Here is a 20768-nt window from a genome sequence, read left to right as displayed (position 1 = left end):
TTCATACAACACGTTTTTCATAGAAAATGTGTTTGCCGAATGATGACACCTCCGGCACCAAGACGCCGAGTTCCAACCAGGGGATGGTGGGCAGGTTTAGACTCTTATTTGACTTCGGGGACTCAATGAGAAGTGTCTGCAACGCTATTGCGTACCCTACCGAGTTCTATGAATAACTGAGAAAGTTAACTCCGAGGTGATGCCCGAAATTGAATCTGGCACAAGACGACGCGCCCGGCCCGAAGTCGTCCATGTGATTGGCCTCAAGCCTTATTCCGTAAGAATACGGACTCTATTGTTAGTTAGGAATGCCGTGTTATTTTAGCATTGGGTCGATTTACCCTTAGAGGAGGCAATGCCGTGACCCACGCATTGGTATTTTATATGTACGTTTTGTTTTTACTGCGCGGCCACGCCCGACTGTTTCTCCTGTGTGCCAAGCAAAGCGCATGTTCCCATCTTTACTTTTTATGCCGCAGAGGTTATCTCACTTATAGGGAGAGCGGTTTTCCCTTCCGTGACTAGACTAGAATAATCTTCCCTGATCTCCAATGATCGTGATGTAATTGGATGGTTCGAGAAACAATCACGCCGAAAAACAAATTCGCTCAGAGCAGACGCCGAGGCATTCCATTCCCTGACGCCCGCGTGTGTGCGTCACGTTTTTGACTGCTGCTCAGCTGCATGTCCATTGTAAGAATTCTTAAGGGGAGCACAGTTTCGCTCTAATAAACTTCATTCCTTTGAGAAAGCTCTATTTCTTTGAGAAAGCTGTAAGAACGCTGTATTTCTTACCCTTACCCTTGTGGCGACCACTGCGCACAAACCTGTGCAGCCTCCGTCTCGTCACTGTTTAGCCCAGCGTGACACGGCCACTCGCTGCAACACGTTTCCGATAAGGGACAGCGACACCGCAGTTTCGCCGGGGGCTTACGTTACCACTGGGGTCGATAAAACCCAAGCCGCTAAGCTCGAGATTATGATTGTTCCTCTAATCTTTCGAGCGCAGGCCGGCATGCTTGCCCCGCTGCTGCTTCCACGTTAATAAACAGTTATTTTTTACGTTGGGATGCTGCCTTCTACCGACCTGGCACCCCACATCTGGTGACCCGGAAAACGAACTAACCACACCGCCATGGCCGACGCAGAAGCCCTCACCGCTCTCCGCCAGCAAGTACAACAACTTCAACAGGAACTGCATCAAACCAAGCAACAGCAACAATCTCGCAACGCCCCCGCAAACGAGGACGTGCCTACCGGCTCCGCTGAGGACGTCAGAGCTCCTACAGAAGCCTTCCCACACGCTGCTTCCTGGCGTGTTGCTGTCAAGCTTCCGCCGTTTTGGGCGGACTCGCCCGAGGTCTGGTTCGCCCAGGTCGAGGCTCAGTTCTCCTTAGCGCGTATCACGCAAGACCGGACCCGCTACGATTACGTCGTCGCTCACTTGGACGCACGTTACGCTAACGAGGTCCGGGATATCCTTGCCAACCCACCAACGGACAATCTGTACGAACATCTGAAGACCGCACTTATCCGCCGCTTTTCACTCTCGGAAGAACAGAAGATACGACAACTGCAGTCAGCAGAGTTCGCTGAGCGCAAACCTTCGCAGCTCCTGCGCCACTTGCGTGCGCTCGCGGGCACCATGCAAGTCCAGGATTCTTTCCTGCGATCGCTTTGGCTTCAACGGCTCCCACCGCACGCCCAGGCGATTCTGCAGGCTCAGGTCAAGCTACCTCTCGACGAACTTGCGGAGATTGCTGATCGCGTCGTCGAGGCCTCCTCACCGCTGTTGTCGCCCACCATCCAGGCTGTCGCCGCACCGCTGAACACCACGACGTTTACACGCCGTATCGACGACATCGATCGACGGCTCACCTCCATTCAACAACACCTGGATGAACGTCTTCGGACGCCACAGCACCGCCATTCGCAAAGCCGCGACCGTAACACCACCTCGTCACCACAACCGGACATCAACGGTCCGTGCTACTACCACCGACGCTTCGGTGACAAAGCCCGGCAGTGTCGTTCACCCTGTTCCGTGGGATATGCGGAAAACGACAGCGGTAGCTCGTAGAGACGGCCGCAAGCTGCCAACCCGGAGGCCGTCGCATCTTCGTCACCGACCAAATCACGAAGCAGCGTTACCTGGTCGACAGCGGTTCCGACGTTTGCTGCTACCCGCGACACCACCTTCAAGGCCCTCGTCCACCGACATCTTTTGAGCTCAGCGCGGCGAACCAGTCCACAATCAAGACGTACGGCTCGCGGCGCCTGCACATCCAGCTCAAGAACCTATGCCGCGACTTTCACTGGAACTTTGTCATCGCCGACGTCGCCGAGCCAATCATCGGCTCAGACTTTCTGGCTCACTACAACCTTCTTCCGGACAGCCGCAACGTCCAGCTAATCGACGCGACAACGGGACACTCCACACCAGCCCAGCGAACGACCGCCCAACAGCCAAGCATCAAGGTGCTCAGCATTGATAATCCCTCGCCGTACCATGCCATCCTTGCCGAATTTCCTGGTTTGACGCGCCCAAGCGGACTGCCACGCAAAGTGCAGCACACCACCGTGCACTACATCCCGACCACTTCAGGTCCCCCAGTTTTCTGCCGTGCCCATCGCCTTGCCCCGGACCGCATGCGCATAGGCAAAGCAGAGTTCGAGGCCATGCTCCGCGAAGGAACCGCCCGCCGCTCTGACAGTCCATGTGCTTCACCACTCCACCTTGTCCCGAAGAAGACCGAAGGCTGGCGGCCCTGTGGGGACTACCGCGCCCTAAACGCTCGCACCGTCCCGGACAGGTACCCCGTCCGCCACATACAGGACTTCGCACATCGCATTCATGGCTGCCACGCGTTCTCCGTGCTAGACTTGGTGAAGGCCTACACACAGATACCCGTGAATACGGATGATGTCCCGAAAACCGCTATCATCACACCCTTCGGGTTGTTCGAGTTTCCCTTCATGAGCTTCGGCCTGCGGAACGCTGGACAAACCTTTCAGCGCTTCATCGACGATCTCGTTCGCGGCCTCGACTTCTGTTTCGTTTACCTTGACGACATACTGGTATTTTCCCGCGACACCGAAGAGCACCACAGGCACCTTCGCCTGCTGTTCGAACGCCTCGATGACCACGGTCTACTCGTCAATATCCAAAAAAGCACGCTAGGCACTTCCGTCGTTCATTTCCTTGGCCACGAAGTTTCGTCTGAGGGCGTTCGGCCCTTGCCCCAACGCATCTCGGACCTGCAAAATTACCCTCGACCCACCACCGCTAAATACCTTCGCTGTTTCCCCGGCATGCTGAACTTCTACAAGCGTTTTTTGCCACACGCAGCCAAACACCAGGCTCACCTCCACGATGCTTTAGCTGGGTTACGAAGAAACCAACCCGTCACGTGGACACCAACGTTAGCGAAAACCTTCGAAGATTGCAAAGCCGCCCTCTGCACCGCCACGCTCCTCACCCACCCTGTGTCAGACGCTCCCTTGGGATCTTCACTGACGTATCTAGTTTCGCCATCGGCGCCGCCCTCATGCAACGCGTTGACAACATCTGGCATCCCTTGGCTTTCTTCTCGAAGAAACTCGCAACCCCGAAAACGACCCCTTCAGTCGTCAGTTCCACTGACGAAACCACGACCACCGCCCCGACCAATTTGCCAGCCTACTACAGAGAACGTCTGGCGATATACGAAGCAGTGCAACACTTTCGCCATATTCTCGAAGCACAGAACTGCACCATCTATACCGACCACAAGCCTCTCACATACGCCTTCTCTCAACGTCGCGACAAACTCCCGCCTGTTCAGCAGAACAAACTCTCGTTCATCGCACAGTTTACCACCGACATCCAACATGTCAGCGGGAAAGACAACGTGGTCGCCGACGCGCTTTCACGTGTAGCCACCATCAGCTCGGCGCAGATAACAGCGGACGTCCTTGCCGAGGCTCAGACCACGGATGCCGAACTGCAGGAACTCCTCAAGGGCACGTCCTCACTACAGCTACAAGAAGTCCCCATTCCAGGGTCGGCAACCTCAATCTGTTGCGACACGTCGACAGGACGAAGCAGGCCCTATGTGCCCCTGTCCCATCGCCGTGGTGTTTTCAACCAGCTCCACAACCTCAGCCATCCCGGCATACGCGCCTCTACACGTCTCGTAGCTGACCGCTATGTCTGGCCCTCTATGCAGCGCAATTGTCGCACGTGGGCGCGGTCCTGCATTCAATGCTAACGTGCCAAAATCACCAGGCACGTCACGTCCCCACTCGGAACATTCCCTCAGCCCTCTGGTCGGTTCGAGCACGTCCACCTCGACATCATAGGACCCTTTCCCCACGCTGGACCCTACCGCTACTGTCTCACCGCCATCGACCGATACACTCGATGGCCCGAGGCATGGCCACTCGAGGGAATCACCGCAGAAGACGTCGCCTCGGCCTTCTTCACCGGTTGGATTGCTCGTTTCGGCGCCCCCCGCCGTGTAACCACCGACCAAGGACAACAGTTCGAATCGCACCTATTCAGGCTCCTCGGGCTGACTATCGGTTTTGAACGCTTGAGGACCACCAGTTACCACCCCTGCGCCAACGGCATGATCGTGCGTTTCCACCGACAGTTCAAGGCAGCCATTATGTGCCACCAGGACTCGACCTGGCTCGAGGCCATCCCTGCCGTCATCCTCGGTCTTCGCGCCACCTTCAAGCCGGACATCCACGCTACACCAGCAGAGCTCGTCTACGGGGAGCCACTCCGTCTCCCAGGTGAATTTCTCGCAGCTCTGCCATCCAGCACTATGCCGTCAGACCCCACCGACTTCGTCGCGCGGTTCCGACGCACCATCGCCACCTTACGCCCGTCACCTGCAGCCCAACACAGCAAACCTACACCTTTTGTGTTCAAGGAGCTAGCATCGTGCAGGCACGCTTTCCTCCGCGACGACACCGTCCGCCGGCCTTTCCAGCCACCCTATAGCGGACCCCACCTAGTCGCTCGTCGCGACGACAAGAACTTCACACTGCGCCTGCACGGGAACGACGTCCGCGTCTCGATTGACCGACTCAAGCCCGCATACATCGCTGCGAACGAACCGGGCAGCGCCACTCCTCCCACAGGCACCCTTCCACAGCCGCCGACGTCGCAGCCCGCTCCTTTCACGACACGCTCTGGACGTCTGGTACGCCTCCCAGATTTCTACAGACCCTGAGGGCTCTGTACTCCGCGGGGGGGGGGGGTGATGTGGCGACCACTGCGCACAAACCTGCGCAGCCTCCGTCTCGTCACTGTTTAGCCCAGCATGACACGGCCACTCGCTGGAACACGTTTTCGATAAGGGACAGCGACACCGAAGTTTCGCCGGAGGCTTACGTCACCACTGGGGTCGATAAAACCCAAGCCGCTAAGCTCGAGATTATGATTGTTCCTCTAACCTTTCGAGCGCAGGCCGGCATGCTTGCCCCGCTGCTGCTTCCACGTTAATAAACAGTTGTTTTACGTTGGGATGCTGCCTTCTACCGACGCGGCACCCCACACCCTTCTTACCCTTTTCTTTCTATTTCTTACCCTTCCACCGTCACAATGTCGCTTACAAAAAACGCTGATATCTTTAGCATTCCTCTGGAAGGAGTAGATAGAGGGGGGACCCTAATTGCCGGACATGGACACTGACCACAAATTACTATGGCCTAAATAGTTACAGTGCAGCATAAATGGTTCGGTGGCGAAGTGAGGAGCGCACTGCACCGTCTATTTAGCTGTGAATACAGAAGACATTGAGGACTTGTACAAAGTACAAGGTTAACTCTGAAGAAATCCTGCGGTACCTCGATGGCAATCTTCCGGGTGATTATTTGATGGAACAGGGATAATTGCCTAATGTTCCAGTGAGTGAGTTCATCCGTACAATAAGCACCCCTAGTGCACCTCGTTTGCTTTAATATCCGTCAATATAGCGTATGGGCGCACTTGAACGCATCTATTCTGTAAAAAACGCAGCGCCAAAAGTTGCTAGCTATTTACAGTTTGGCTCTGTTTTCTTTTGACCAAGAATATATTGCCTGCACACACACATTGCAAACAGTAAGCTGATATAAGAAACTTTCCTAACTGGGTTACAGTTATTCATATTCCCCCTCGCGTACGCAAGGCTTGATAAATGGCTGAGTAGAGCACTTGAAAGAGTTCATAATATATGGCTCCCTACATGACTAACATTTAGCTCACACCAGTACAGCTGGTGCTGTTTTCGTGGGCTGTTTCCGTCATTGTGTGGTCGACCATCGCAGTGGAATCTCGGCAATGCTCCAGATGTTAGGTGGTTGGGCACGCTGCTCAAAAGCGCTCCCGTAGTCACCTCAGATGCCGCGGCTTGAGGTCAACGGCTCCGTGAGGCCATCATGCGGCCCTCTGCTCTGGTCACACCATCAGGGTGACGGGGGCAGAATCCTAGCTTCCCGAGCCGGTTTCTTAGTCTCCACTTCGTCTCCTTCCCCGTGGCACGTACCCACAAGGCGGCGATTGCCCACCTTCGCTTCAAAACCGCAGTATTCACTTACTCTTCATTCAAGCCTCTCTGATGAGCAATGTCTGTGCTGAAGCTCATAACAATGTAATTGTTTCCCAGTGCTGTCGTACTGATTGTCTACCGTACAAAGTTATGCACTGTTGAAATTTTAAGCAGTATGCCCAGCACTTTATTCTGGGTGAATATAAAGTTTCCAGCGTGCTTAGTCCGTCGCCGTTGTAATAATAGCAATCCTGACAATTTGACTGTCGTATCTTGTGGGAATAACATTAAAACAGTTTGCGTTTATTGCAAATATTACCATTTATGAGAAAAAAAGGAATTCGATATATCGATAGATCAAACGCATGTTGGGGCAGCAACAAAAAAGTTGAAACTACTTTTACAGATTTTAAATGGCTACATGAGGTATGGCAAACACTTTGGTATGTCAATTGGAAGGCAAGATAATCATAAATATGCGAAAACACAATTTCGTCCCTTTTGCCAAATAAATTTCTAAGTTCCGGCAATCCAGCCTTACTTTTACACTGAAGTGTGAAACAAATTCGTACCTAAATTTGGAGGCGTCCCAGTCGAGTAGATCTAAATGGGCTCTGATAAGCCAGCCGACCAGCTGGATGGTTCTCTTTGTAAGCGCCTGCACATTTTCATATACGCGTCCTCTATGATACCCTACCTTACGCGTGGGTGGAGCCTCAGCTTTATAGTACGGCGCAAGAGTGGAATTATTGGTGTGAGCCCTTTCCATGAAAAAAATGCGCAAGTATACACATGAAGAAAACAACCTACACTGCTAGTAAACTTTACCGCCAGACGAATACAATTCAAAATGTGGAAACACTTTCTTCGTCCGGTGTTTAGGTTCCCTAGAAGTAGGAATTTATTCGCTGGTTTATTAATTGGTAACCAAGGCTTCTGAATGTCTCTATGTAGGTTTTTATTCTTCTTGTGCATTAGGCAACCCCCTCACGAGTTGTCGTGAAATTATAAAATAAAAAATTACGTCTGAGCCTGCGATACCATTGCGTGTCATTGAAGAGGCCCGAAAAATGCCGACGCTATGACAAGGACCCCTTTGCGCATCAGCCTTAGGAGAAAGACCGAAATTATTTACGTCACTACCGCACACCAGTGAAGCAATGGAGCTGGCCCCGCATGATTGTACTTACGTAGTTTGGCAAGTCGATGGCGCTCGAAAGCGCCTCGGTTCCTAGGTATGAAATTTGATGGAAGACGCATGCTTCTTCATGATGTATGGTCCTAGCGTTATGAACCTGGATTATTATAGTGTCCAGGGTCCTACCAAGGAAGGAAATATGAATGAATAAAAGAAGGAATTTTCTTCTCATCACGTACACAAATATGTGTGTACGAATCAAACGGGAGACAAAGAAAATACCCACTGCACTTCAAACACCTTTCGCATTTAAGCGGTAGGCCACAGGCCACTCACAACAACGCATATACATTAATCATAATGTGAAATCGAAGAAAAGAGATGACGCCATGTTGATCAGAAATTCGAACGTCTATGTATAATTTAAATTTTTTTTAAATAAGGACCGTACAAAGAACTCGTTCTGTCAGCCAGAATTTGTTGTAGCGGGTACGTACTGCGACATTTATATTGTCGGGTGAAATAAGCAATATTACGGTTGCTAAGGTTTTATAGTTCAAGAAAACTGTTCTGCTAATTTGAACAAAAAGCTACAAAGGGGCATCTAGTAAATGTATTTATATTGAGTAAAAAAAATCAGGTATATAAGGCGTAACAAATGAATTGGTCTGACTAAATAAGAAGTTATTTTCAACGCCGTATTTTGTTGATATTGGTACGAGACATTTGACAAATTCGCTGTAAAGAGAACGTTAGATGCGCTGTGCTGAGGAAGTGCTGTCATCATAAAATAGCGAAGTTTAAGAGAACGCTGATTGTGACGCGCTAGCAGTTTGGTTCGTTGCATTCCTCTCTTCAGTCTTGGTCTTCCTCGAATCGTCTCAACCCGGCTTTTTATCTACATTCACGCATTCTAGATCTCAGGGTAAAATTTCTTTTTCTTAACTTACCTCTGCATGTACGAAGCACCCACTGGTGCTGCCAACCCCTTGTTAATTTGTGCTCAGAATATATTTTTACTCCTCCGTTGCCGAAACGTATTTTGCCCTAATTGAAATTATTTCAAACAGACCCTAATTTTAAAGACGATAGTCTTTCTTTGGCTACTTAAACCCAGAACTTTTGGTCAGTCTGTCTGTCTGTCTGTCTGTCTGTCTGTCTGTCTGTCTGTCTGTCTGTCTGTCTGTCTGTCTGTCTGTCTGTCTGTCGGTCTGTCGATCTGTCTGTCTGTCTGTCTGTCTATATGTCTGACTCGCTTCAGCCACAGGGCGAACGTAAAATGGATATAGCGCAATAGCCTTATATACTCACAGCCAAATGTAAATGTCTAAGCCCGGTAACATGTTTACACTTGTCAACTTTGTTGAACAAAACCAAGACATTACGCAAATATGAGACAGGAAATTATTGCTGAACAAATATTTACAGTGTTAATTATTGTAAAAAATTATGGGTGCTTGGTTTTTGGATAGCAAATGATATTCTGCATCTACTGCAGAAAAACACCGCGTGCTGTTGCCCGAGCAAAAATTACGCGGCAACAGCAACGAAAGGTTCCACTAGCTAGGTTCCACGTTCTGCTTGGAACGCACGTTGAGCACGGCAACACGGTTCTATAAACCTTGAAATAGGCCGCCTCGATTCAAGCGCGTCCCCACCGTACTGCCGCGCTGGCATTAAGGAACCCGGCCTGTAGCATTGCAACACGGTAAATTTAAATCTCCTTGAACAAACCTTTAGTGTGTTTACCTTGGGATGAGTGTGAAGGAACAGGAACAGCATGAGATATGCGCGGAAAGCAAAGGGGGAATTTCCTTGGAAAATGTACACGAAGACTATCGTCTTTTGACGACATTTGCAACGAAACCAGCAGATACGCGGCTAATGTTTTTATTTGTGTTAAGCTATATAAAGTTACCCAGTATCCTCTATTTAGCAAGAAACCAAGTTTTTCTTTAAAAACTCCGTCCCCTCGAATGCAAAAACCCTCCCGCGCTCTATTTTAAATTAGTGTACATCCAAATATCCTACTCCTTCTGTGATTTATACAGATGCATCTCAAAATGGTCAGAACCAATCATACGACTGGGGTTATTGGCTACGAATCCCTGACTACACAACCTTCTTACAGCAGACTATGAAGCAATAGCTCTTTCTGTATGCGAATAGCCGCAACATGTATCACATTATATTATCCGATTAGTTGTCAGTTCGGCATCAACTTCCTCTTCCTGCGCTCCAAGTTCAGCAGCGAAAAATGTCCTTCGGCGTTGGTGTTTTCTATACGCAGCGTTCGGTACATCGCCCTTCATGAAACCCCTCGACGCCGTTTCTAAGAGCCTTCCTCCGCCGGTGCTGTTTTTTTTTTGCACAGCATGGGCTGCACGCGCTGAGATTTCAATTTTCAATTTTTTTTTTCTGCATCAACAATTTTCTGTACTTCACTAGGCGCGTGTTCAAACCGCGACCTCGGGATTTCGCCGCAACAGATACTGCGCGGCATCATAGACAATCCGCGTAGCTGCCGCCCAAATGAAGGTCGCATGAGCGCCATTGTGACCACTACACCGCGGAATAACTCAATATCCCGCAGCTATCACTGCTGAAAATATACGGAGCTTCCAGAATTTTTGCTATAATCATTCCGAGGCCACCTTAAGGAAAGAAATATTTCCCTACAGATACTACTTTCAAAACCCTGGCTGCGAAGTAACGATCGCCCTGTCGAAAGCAAAACAGGCAACACAGAGACGTGCACTGCTCCGCCTGCTTATGGGTGCCAGCACTTCTCCGAGTTTTACGTTATTGCAGGGGAAAAATATTCATTATTTGGTCTTGTTTAACACCATTGTTAGAGACAATACGTATTTCCTATAGTTTCGCACGTTAAGACGTGTCAATTGGAAGCCACTGTGGACTGAGTTGATAACATTTCAATGGAGATTGATTGAAGTGCTGTCGTCGTCCAATTCCTTCTCACCGACCGGTCAAACCCTGAATGAGCATGTCGCACGGACCGCTGGCTCTCATCACCGGTGGGAGATCACACTGCACGCGTCCAATCCTCCGGCTTGTTCAGCTTGGACCGTTTTCCTGTTGACCTCTCTCTGGCGGACTCAGTTTTCCTTCGAATAAAATCGCTTGCAGTTGCTTAACGGCAGTGGTTTGAGGTGAACTGTCGTACCGTCAAAAACACCGCAGTCGGAAGCTACCAACGCCCGTCACCGCCATAGCCGCTGCCGAACAACCACCTCCACACATACCATCGGTCATCTGCGCTGGGGTGCTCCGTCAGCGCGCCCGCCGTTTTTTAGAGGTACATGTGAATACGACGTTGAACATTAGTTGTCTTCTTACGAGCGCGTTACCTCCTAAAACAAATGCAACGATGCTACCAAGCTGCACAACGCATTATTTCCCTCGAAAACCCGCGGTCTTGTGGTATCACCACAATGCAGTGACCATGAAGACCTGGTCGGACGTGAAGAACAACTTCACTCGAGACTTTCATGAACCCACCGTACAGAAACTGCGCGCTGAACAACGCCTGCGTGCACAGGCGCAACAACCCAAGAACTTCACAAGTTACATAGAAGATGTTGTGGATCTTTGTCGACGCGTGAGCTCGTCCATGTCCGATACTGACAAAATCAAATACATTCTAAAAGGAGCAGACGACGACGCGTTTCACATGATCGTTTCCAAGGACCCTCAATCCGTGACCAAATTGATTGGCCTGTGTAGGAGTTTTGATGAACTAGGCCCTCAAAGGGGCTTGGTTTGCCATTCCTTGGTAACGACGGAATCTCTATCGGGCCTCACGTTCTCGTCGAACCGTTTCTATCTAGAGGCAAAACAAATATTTGCCCCTGAAGAGGTAGCCTGGTGCCGTTTGTTGAGCAGGCTTCATCCAGCCTGCCTTCTGCTCTGCAGGCCACCATCCGCAAGCAGGTTGTGGAGGCTCTACCACCTGCTAACGTCACTACCGCAGCTGTCACACCCCTGGCTGTTCCAAAGGTGGCAGCTATAGTCGCTGCGCCGCTCACAGCTAGAGTCGCCGCAGCTCCAGCTGTCATGCCAATGACTTACACTGAATGTTTCGCACAGCCAGTGCACCCATCTTTCCGCTCGTTTCAGCCAGTCATACCTGCGGTGCCACCTCCTACTTCCAAGACAGCTCCCCACTTTCCTCTGACCAGACCACCACGTGTGCTGTACGCGAATCCCTGGCGCGATCCCGACAACCGGCCTACATGTTTTTCTTGCTGCTGCCCCTGTCACGTTTCCTGTTACTGCCGCCGTTTCGTTTAATCCCCTCGTGTGTCCCAGACGAGCGCCAATGCCGCACGACCACCACACCATAAAGTGTCCTCGTGACCACCTCTAACTTCTTTTCCCCCCATCGTCAAATGTTCGAAGGCCGCCGATGTATGTCACCCCGTGGCCGCTCTCTATCCCCCTGCGTCGCCACTGCGCCCCAATCCAGAGGAAAACTGATTCGCGCAGTTCCTGAGGCACGAACGGCATACCCGTCAAATTACCAAAGACCCAAAGTACCTGCACAAAATGTAATTGACGAGTTAATAGATGGAGTCCATGCGCTTCTTGATACCTGACCGCCCGTGTCGGTTATCAATGCTATAGCATGTCGCTCGCCGAAAAAAGTCGCCACGAAACTCGTGGGATTTCCTTCCCAAACTGAAAGCACAGAACATATTGCCCCTATGGCTGCATGTACTGCTCGAGTCGCCATTCAAGATATTTTCCACATAATAGAAATCGCCGTCCTGCCCGTGTGGTCACAGGAAGTTACCCTTGGGTGGGACGTTTTGTCGAAACAGAACACCGTAATTGACTGCGCTCGTGCCGTAGTCAAATTCTGTTCAGAAAATGACTCCCCATCTACAAACGATCCCGGGCCGTTTGTGGCCGTACACGAAGACGTGTATATCCCACCGCAAAGCTCAGTTCTCGTCACACTTTCTGGCAGTACTCTGGCGGATGGGCCTGTTTTATTAAGGAAACCACACGTTTTCGTTGCTCGCAAGGGTTTGCCACTTCCGTTTGCTGTGCAGACACATCTATCTGGCCGCACAGCGATGTTTGTTTGCAACCAGACTACCCGTCTTTTCAGCTTGCTTCGTGGGGAAACTGTCGGCAATATCAAACCTGTTGCTTCCCGTCTAGGCTCCCGACGTTTCTGACAACGCACTTTCAGCGCAGCTATATTCGCTCAACGCGATTATTCCCACCTATACGCCAACCTCTGATGACATGTTCTAGACATCTATCGCCCCGATTTACGCCCTACGCAGCGCAAATACCATCTGGCTATTTTTAGGAACTTTCGGTCTTCCCTTCATTGCATGCAAGCTCCTTTGAGCAGAACGTCCATGGTTGCCCGTCACAGGGACAAAGGTACTCATATGCCGTTGCAACAGCAGACCCTACACGGTGCCGGCACCGCAACGTAGAGTTATTACTGAGCATGTCGATGACATGCTCCGACGTGGCGTCATCCGACCTTTTCAAAGCACCTGGTTGACGCCTGTGTTGCTAGTAACAAAAAAGATGGATCCCTCATATTCATTGTTCACTATCCCGGCCTAAGCAAGACCTCACGGAAAGACGTTTATCTCCTGCCTCGAATAGATAACACCCCCGATTGTTTGCCCGGTGTTGAATACTTCTATGGTTTTGATTTGCGATGCACTGATTTTCAGGTCCCGGTTGATGAATCTCATCGACCCAAAACAGGTTTGTAACGCCCGATGGCCGATATGAGTTTAGCGTAATTCCGTTTCGCCTATGCAACGCGCCTACCACTTTCGAAATAAGGATGGATAACATTTTGCGTGGTCTGAAGTTTCTGGGTTCTTCTTGCGTTCCCTCCTCTTGCGGTATGGTGCACCACGCGAATTATACAGCGACAGAGGGCGCTTATTCATCTCTGACATTGTTGAATCCCTGCTCCCTCAATCCAGATTTGTTCATCGAATTACGTCCTCATGCCACCCACAGAAGAATATCCTGACCGAGAGATTCAACCGCACACTCGAAGACGCGCAAACCCGGCACGTCGCTAGCGATCATTCAAATTGCGATTTCGGTGCTACCTTTCGTAACGTTCGCTTAGAACACCACCGCACAGACCACTTCTAGCTTTTCACTTTGTTTTCCACCTCTATTGACGCGAGCCGTCTTGCACAACTGACACAATACTGGCATGCAGCCCTGATTCTTCTGAGTGCCGCCCTATTTCTGACATAACTCGACAAGCCAAAGAGTGCCGGCAGCTCGCCCGCCCACTGACAACAAATGATCCTCCTCTATGGACGCGAGCCGTCTTGCATATGACACAATACTGGCATGCAGCCCTGATTCTTCTGAGTGCCACTGTATTTTTGACATAACCAGACAAGCCAAAGAGTGCCGGCAGCTCGCCCGCTTACTGACAACAAATGACAAGGGTCGACAGAAGCATCTTCACGACAACGACCACGCCTCATCTTTCTTTCGTTGTGGCCATCTTGTGTGGCTGCGGATCCCCTCTGCAACAGCGGGTCTATCCTCAAAACCACTGGCAAATATTAAGGCCACTACCGCGTCCGCTAGTGTACTTCCCTCGTGAACTATGCAGCTGAACCGCTGACGCCCTCTACAAACCATTCACGAAAGTCGCATGCAGCCCTACTACTACCGCGCAGTCGTCTCGTCGTTGTAAGTCGCCAACATGGCTCCTGCTTCACCCGGGGTAACTGTAATCAAGATTACTTGCGGCTTTCTCGCCGTCCAATCCCATTTCATGGAACGATCAATCCCTAAATGGGTATGTAGCAGGGACCGATGGCTGTCATCACCGGTGCGTGATCGCGGTCCACGAGTCTAATCCTCCGACTGATTCACCTTGGACGGATCGTTTGCCTCTTGATGCCTCAGTTCTCCTTCGAATAAACCGCCTTGCAACATCTTTTTACCCTGCCATTGACCACGTAAGTGTGGAAACCACTTCCTGTTTAGCGCATTTTTCGGTAAGGGACCTCCGAAATGCTCTTTAATATTCCACCTGTAATATTGCCTACCATCGGGTATGTAATGCGATAGGAATTACTTTTTGGCAACTTGAACGTACTAGCAGTATCTGGAATCACTGTTCTAGCCCTTGAGTTCGCTGCTCACGCTTTTGAGTAAAGCAACGACGTCGTTCTCCTGAAACAGCACCTTTGCATTGTCCTAAGGATAACTTTTTTGGTGTTGTCGTTTTGTGACAGGCGAAGTTCACATTTTTCAAGCGTACCTAACTCCTAGTTGCCCAATACGCAGTTTATTGCTCTTGTATTGCTGCATTGGTCAAGCACAATTACGTTTTGCCTATTTATAAGGTATATGGAATAGTCGTCGCAGTTGTGCACACGGCCTCTGCGTGCACACCCTTTGTTTGCCGCATCTCATCTTCTGTCCCATTTGGCCGTTTCCGTACTGAGCACGAGCTGACGAAGAGGTGGCATCCCCACTCGGGAAAAAAACGACTCAAGCGAGCGCCCCGCGCATTCAAGCAGCACTGCACTTATCTGAAACGTATTTTGGATTATACCTTAGTTTAATAAAGAGATAACCAACAGTAACCAAGCGAAACCAAGACTTACCCAGGTTAAACCAAGCATTCCCTTTTCATATCTAGGGTTGGCGTAGCTGAGTTACAGCTATTTGTTTCCTATTTGAGGCTTTGTAAATAAAATACTGATTTATCGTCGTAAAACGTTAAAAAGTGTGCTTATTTTGGCCAGTCTATGCACTGCAAACAAAAGAAGATTTTTGACCAATTCATTTCCATGTCCCTTTAAGTCTCGTCGTCTGGAGAAGTGAAAATTTGCCATTCATCGCCAAGTCCGCGGAGTTGTGCAGAAATTTGGGCATTATTGGTCTGAGAAGAATGCACGAACGCCCGCAGATGTACCGTCTGGTCGGGGGGATCGAAAGCAAGGTATAACAGCTGTGCATAGGTCGGTGGCTACACATGAATGCAATTGGGCTGGGATAGAAACACATCGTTAGCCACGCGTGAAGCCGCTCTCACACGCCACACACAAACCAAACGCGTTGTCGCTAGAGTCTTCATGCAACCGATTAATCGGAGGTACACATTTGGCCAACCGAATGGTGGGGTTAACGAACCTTTCGTTCATTTCGTCGTCTACGGCCATTGGCGCTGCCACAGATTCGTCCAAAGCCTGCCTTTGTGTAAGTTTCTGGTGTCCCTTACGTCCTTTTGCAAGCCGAAGGTCTCGCCCTTGGTCAGTTTCCTACGCTAGTTTTGCGTGATTCGCATTAATGACTGTCTCCAGTGAAGCAGCTCGCTGGGTTATATCCACGGGCTCCTCAGACTCCGCATGCCGACGACGCCGCAAAGCCTCCTGCTCCGACATCACACGTGGTGAGGCGGCGACCCAGCTGCGGAGAGCGGATGTGGCAAGCCGCTGGCGGTGGCATCTACCGCACGCAATGGCGGCGGAGGTCGGCGCGGCGAGTAACGGGATGTGTAGCTAAGGCTGCGGTAAAATTAAAGGGGCCCTCCAACACTTCTGATAAGCGCTCTCCCTCTTTCCTTCACGTCTGGCACCACTGCGAAAGCTATAGTTATCGCCAGCATGGAATGGCACTGCGCGATTTGCTTGTCGCACCAGATACGCCTTCGAGTTCTGCTTAGTTTTGGTGGATTTGTTTTAGGCTGCTATCGAAAGCGTTCATTTCTGCAATTGAAGAAAGACCGGCCAACTGCCGCTACATGGACTTAGTGACGTATTTAGAGCCGTCGAATAACGTCAAGACCAGGAAAGAGGAAAAATTCTTATTAGCGAGTTTACAAGTTATCTGATGGGCATAGAGCAGTACTTTTTTTGCTAAGGTACTTTGTGACCCCCTAATCTAAGTAATGAGAAGTTGGGTGACAAAATTTGTGGAAGCATTTAGGATTTAAAAAAAAGTTGAAGAAAAGTATTGCAGGGTTCATTGAAGGTCATATGAATGTCAAGTAAAGTTGAAATTACTGGCGGAGCCGAAACTCGACTTGAACAGATTAGTCAAAATTTGCTTTGAAAGACAGTTTGCCCTTTTTCTCTCCGTGCTCCCGATACGTGCGTGGCTAGTTTGCCCCAGCTCCTCCACGTTGTGAATAGTGACATATAAAGAGCAATTCCATTGCGGCAGTTCTCCTTAAAGCGCGAGGTCTTTCATAGCGTGAGGCACTCCTTTTTTGCGTTTTTTTATGTTTGATTGGTTTGTTGCTTCGTAATATTCGGTTGCATGCGCAAGAAGGTTCTGGATGTGTGGAAACTACATTTTTGGAAGCCCCGTACACCATAACAACGCTGCATCCCCTGCGATGTAGTCGCCGCCATTTTTTACTATAGTACGGCGCCGATGCTACGGCAAGGGTTGGGGTAGTTTCACAACAGCAACATTCACACATCCGTTCACAAACCGGCTCTGTGCACGTGTCGGATTTTCACCATGACGCTACCCAGGTATTTGGACGCAGTCAACTGTGAAAAAGGACAGGTCCAGGCCTGTGTAATTGAATGCCTCTAGTTCAATTTAAAAACGCTGCAATTGGCCAAAATACACATTTTAACTTGCCATGTAACACGGTCTTGTTTATCCAGTCGAAATAATAAACGTATTTTAGATGCTGTGCAAGCAGTTGCTTCATATTTTCGCATACAATAAATCGGTTCAACTGAATTTTCGCACAAGCTGTTATTGCCACCACCCGCGACATACTACCGGGATAGCTCATGGAATAGCATCAGTGCCACCAAAGCGGCCAATCACTGCTTTTAATTTTTTAGAGGTTGGTGTGCGCTGGTTAACCAATGTGGCGGATGATACCTTGCGAACTCAGAGAATCAGACGCTCTAACAGGGTGAAAGGTTTCATGCATCAATCGTTCACCAAAGCGACCCCTCCGCAAGCCGCAAAATAACCCATGTTCACAGCAGCTAGAGTAGCCATCCTTTCAGAGCCGGAGGTTTCAACTTCTCCATGCCGTGGGTATCCCTTAGTCGGGAGCATAAATGGGCGATTTTTTTTATATGAATGCTCTCTGGAGTCACCCTCAGAGTGGACACAACACAATGCGTCACAAAATAAAGCACCGAACTTTAGCAGCGACAACGATGGGGGAGCGCGAAGTATTCCAAAACCAAGACCAGGTCCAAACGAACCAGCACACTTGTGAGCCCCTGTTTCTTATCGGGACATTTTACAGATGTGCGGTAGCGCTCTCAAGTTATTTACTCATGCAGGCGTTTCATTGGTTTCTCTATCACTCAACCATCGTCGTGTTTAAGTGCAGGCGTGCATTATTGGTCTGCTTTTGCTCGTCAATGCACCCCTCTTGAAATCAAAACTGATTCGACCATGCCAACGGCGCAATTATTTAGACGCCGTCTTCATAACTCGAAGAACCCTCATTAAACTCCGACGACAGAAAGCACTTTCATTTTTCTTTACTTCAATCACGATCTTCTCATCATCATTTTCAGAAAGAGGTGACTTTCCTGCAGTGCGTTTTCGGTGGACCTGGGAGAACATAAGTGAGAGGCTTAAAGCTTAAATTGGTTGACTTGATTTTGCAGCGCTTAGGCGATTATTCCAGCTCCCACTTGCTTTAAACCTTCACACAACTTCGCCGAAATTGTATTCCATTCACCCCCACACTTGCCTTGACATTGTATTCCACCTTTCCCCGCTCACTATTGACTAGATGCTCATCCACAGCAAACATTACAGAAGGCTAAACGCATCACTTAAACGAAAAAAACAGTAGTAAATAACCTTGTCTTTTTCTTCGAACAAAACGGCGCCAAACACCGGACAAAGGGACGAAAGACGTAGCCAAACGCTGCACATAGACGTCGCTCGTGTACAGCAGTTGTGTACGTCGTTTCGTCACTTTGTCCCGTGTTTTGTGGTGTTTCGTTCGAATATGTACCCTGTTGCCCTACTAAAAAATCCGCAACTCAATTGTTCCTTTACAAGATCCCATAGCCATTGCACGTTTCGATGCACACGCTGAGAATAGGGTCTCACCAAAAGAAAGCAGTAGATCAGAGCTTTATGCATCGGTTTTTAACGAACTTTTATTCCCAACAAAACAGATGCTTTCTTTTTTTTTGATGTCGACGCAAAATGTACTTGTAACCAAGATGCATTACGGGATCTTTTACGCAATGAATTTTTAAGTTGGCGCATGTCGTTGCAGTAAAATCTCTCGACAAAAGGAAGAGGAAGTACTAACGTTCCCAGGCTAACTTTCCTACTTTTCAAATGCACAGAATAGACTGACGTTAATATTGTGATACCAAATGACACATTTCAGGGTATAAGGATCACCTCAGCGTCCCTCCGAGAGCTCATCCCCAACTGGGAGAGTAGAAAGTTAGCGGCACGGGAGAAGAATGAGGAGATGTTGCGTGACCAGTGCGCGGTGGCTTCGACACAACGATAACTGAAGAATGACTTTATGGCACTTTTATTTTGGGGTGCGCCCGGGTGACACATTTCAGGGTATAAGGATCACCTCAGCGTCCCTCCGAGAGCTCATCCCCAACTGGGAGAGTAGAAAGTTAGCGGCACGGGAGAAGAATGAGGAGATGTTGCGTGACCAGTGCGCGGTGGCTTCGACACAACGATAACTGAAGAATGACTTTATGGCACTTTTATTTTGGGGTGCGCCCGGGTGGCCGTTGACGAAGTCGGTCGGCATTCTTGCGTGAAAACCGCCCCGACGAGAATAAAGAAGTTATTTAAAAACAAATTGCGCTTTATTCTCTTGGGACGGCGTAGTAACGCAGTCTGCAACTGGCACCCGAAAATGCTCCCGACGTCAAGCCTAGATGTGATGGATTGCTGTTTGCCGCTCCTGCGTACAGGTTTGCTGCGGGTTGTTCCCCCGTACTTTTGCCTCACGAAGAAACAAAAACCATTTACGCAGAGCTTTGCCCAGCGTATTCAGCCGTGTAGAGTCATGGTCCATAAAATCATGTGGTTTATGGTAATTTTGTTTACTTATTACAATGGCGTCAGTTATCTTGTAGTTTTGTTGCGTTTTTGCCGTTAATGTAATAACTTCGTTACATTGCGATAGCTCGGGCATATTGTAGTTATATCAGTCGATGGTCTATTTCTATGAGCTCGTACAACAACAGTTCCGTAGTCAAATAATGTTTTGATGCTTTTTTTTCTAAATATCTTTGCGAGTTTTGGTTCTCACGTTGTGTATGATTGTAGTTTGCATGCTTTAGTTGTTTCTCATTGTATAAGCGCGAGTGCCTTGAGTCTACTCACGAGAATGCGGGTGTGGTCGACACGCCTATTTTTCTATAGTTTCGAGTAAGTGCATTTTTTCTAAGACTGCGGGTATTAAAACGTAATTGCACCACCACCAGAACTTAGTGCAGAAAGAATGACCACAGCACTCGGGGGAGACTCCCCGGTTCAGGCGGCTGCTGAACCATCGCAGCCCACAGATCTTGCCTTAGTGAGTTAGGAGATCACCGCGATATACGCGTAGATAACCCTTCACGCTCGGTTTGGCGTCAGCACCTAACACCTCCTCACAAGTAGGGCCTAGTTTCAGGGCCAGCCTTAACGTTAAAATGCTCTCGTATTCCTGCCACAGCGATGTGAATTCCGGCTACGAAACCTTGCAGCAGAGGGATACGATGGAAACGGCGCCAGATGCCCCGGATGAGGATGTGCTGAGGCACGTCCTCTCCTTGGCACTTTTAGGATGCGCAGCGCGTTACAGGCCCTGCCAAATGGTGTTCGTGATGGTTTCTGCGCGGAATCAGTGCCACCAGATTACGAGCCCCATATGATGCACGAGCTTGCATTTCGCAGGCCGCATCCCACTGAAGAACAACTAGAGTACGTGCGGGAGATGCAAAGCTGTACGAAAGGTCGATCGCGAAGAGGCAGACGTGGCAAAGTTGCGCATGTACAGGCAATGCCACCGTTTCAGAAGGTACTTGTAGGGCCGGGTGTTTCGCGACGGTGGCACTCTTGGAAAACAAGCGCGCATATTTTAGGCCATTTACTCGCCGACC

At 49.5% G+C, this 20768-nt stretch overlaps 1 protein-coding gene across 1 annotated transcript; it reads left to right on the top strand.

Moving 5' to 3' along the window:
* The first annotated feature begins 1135 nt into the window (after positions 1–1135).
* LOC144167908 (uncharacterized) lies at positions 1136–5222 on the top strand. The gene is made up of 4 exons (XM_077697041.1): positions 1136–2009; positions 2108–3078; positions 3825–4042; positions 4268–5222. The coding sequence occupies exons 1-4, from the start codon at positions 1136–1138 to the stop codon at positions 5220–5222; spliced, it is 3018 nt and encodes a 1005-aa protein (XP_077553167.1).
* Positions 5223–20768: the final 15546 nt, after the last annotated feature.

The sequence above is a fragment of the Haemaphysalis longicornis genome, unplaced genomic scaffold (genome assembly GCF_048455015.1).
Source record: "Haemaphysalis longicornis isolate Haplotype H1 unplaced genomic scaffold, Haemaphysalis longicornis Haplotype H1 scaffold_2, whole genome shotgun sequence".
NCBI lineage: Eukaryota > Metazoa > Arthropoda > Arachnida > Ixodida > Ixodidae > Haemaphysalis > Haemaphysalis longicornis.
Note: the sequence above shows the minus strand (reverse complement) of the source record. Positions and strands in the feature narration are given on the sequence as shown.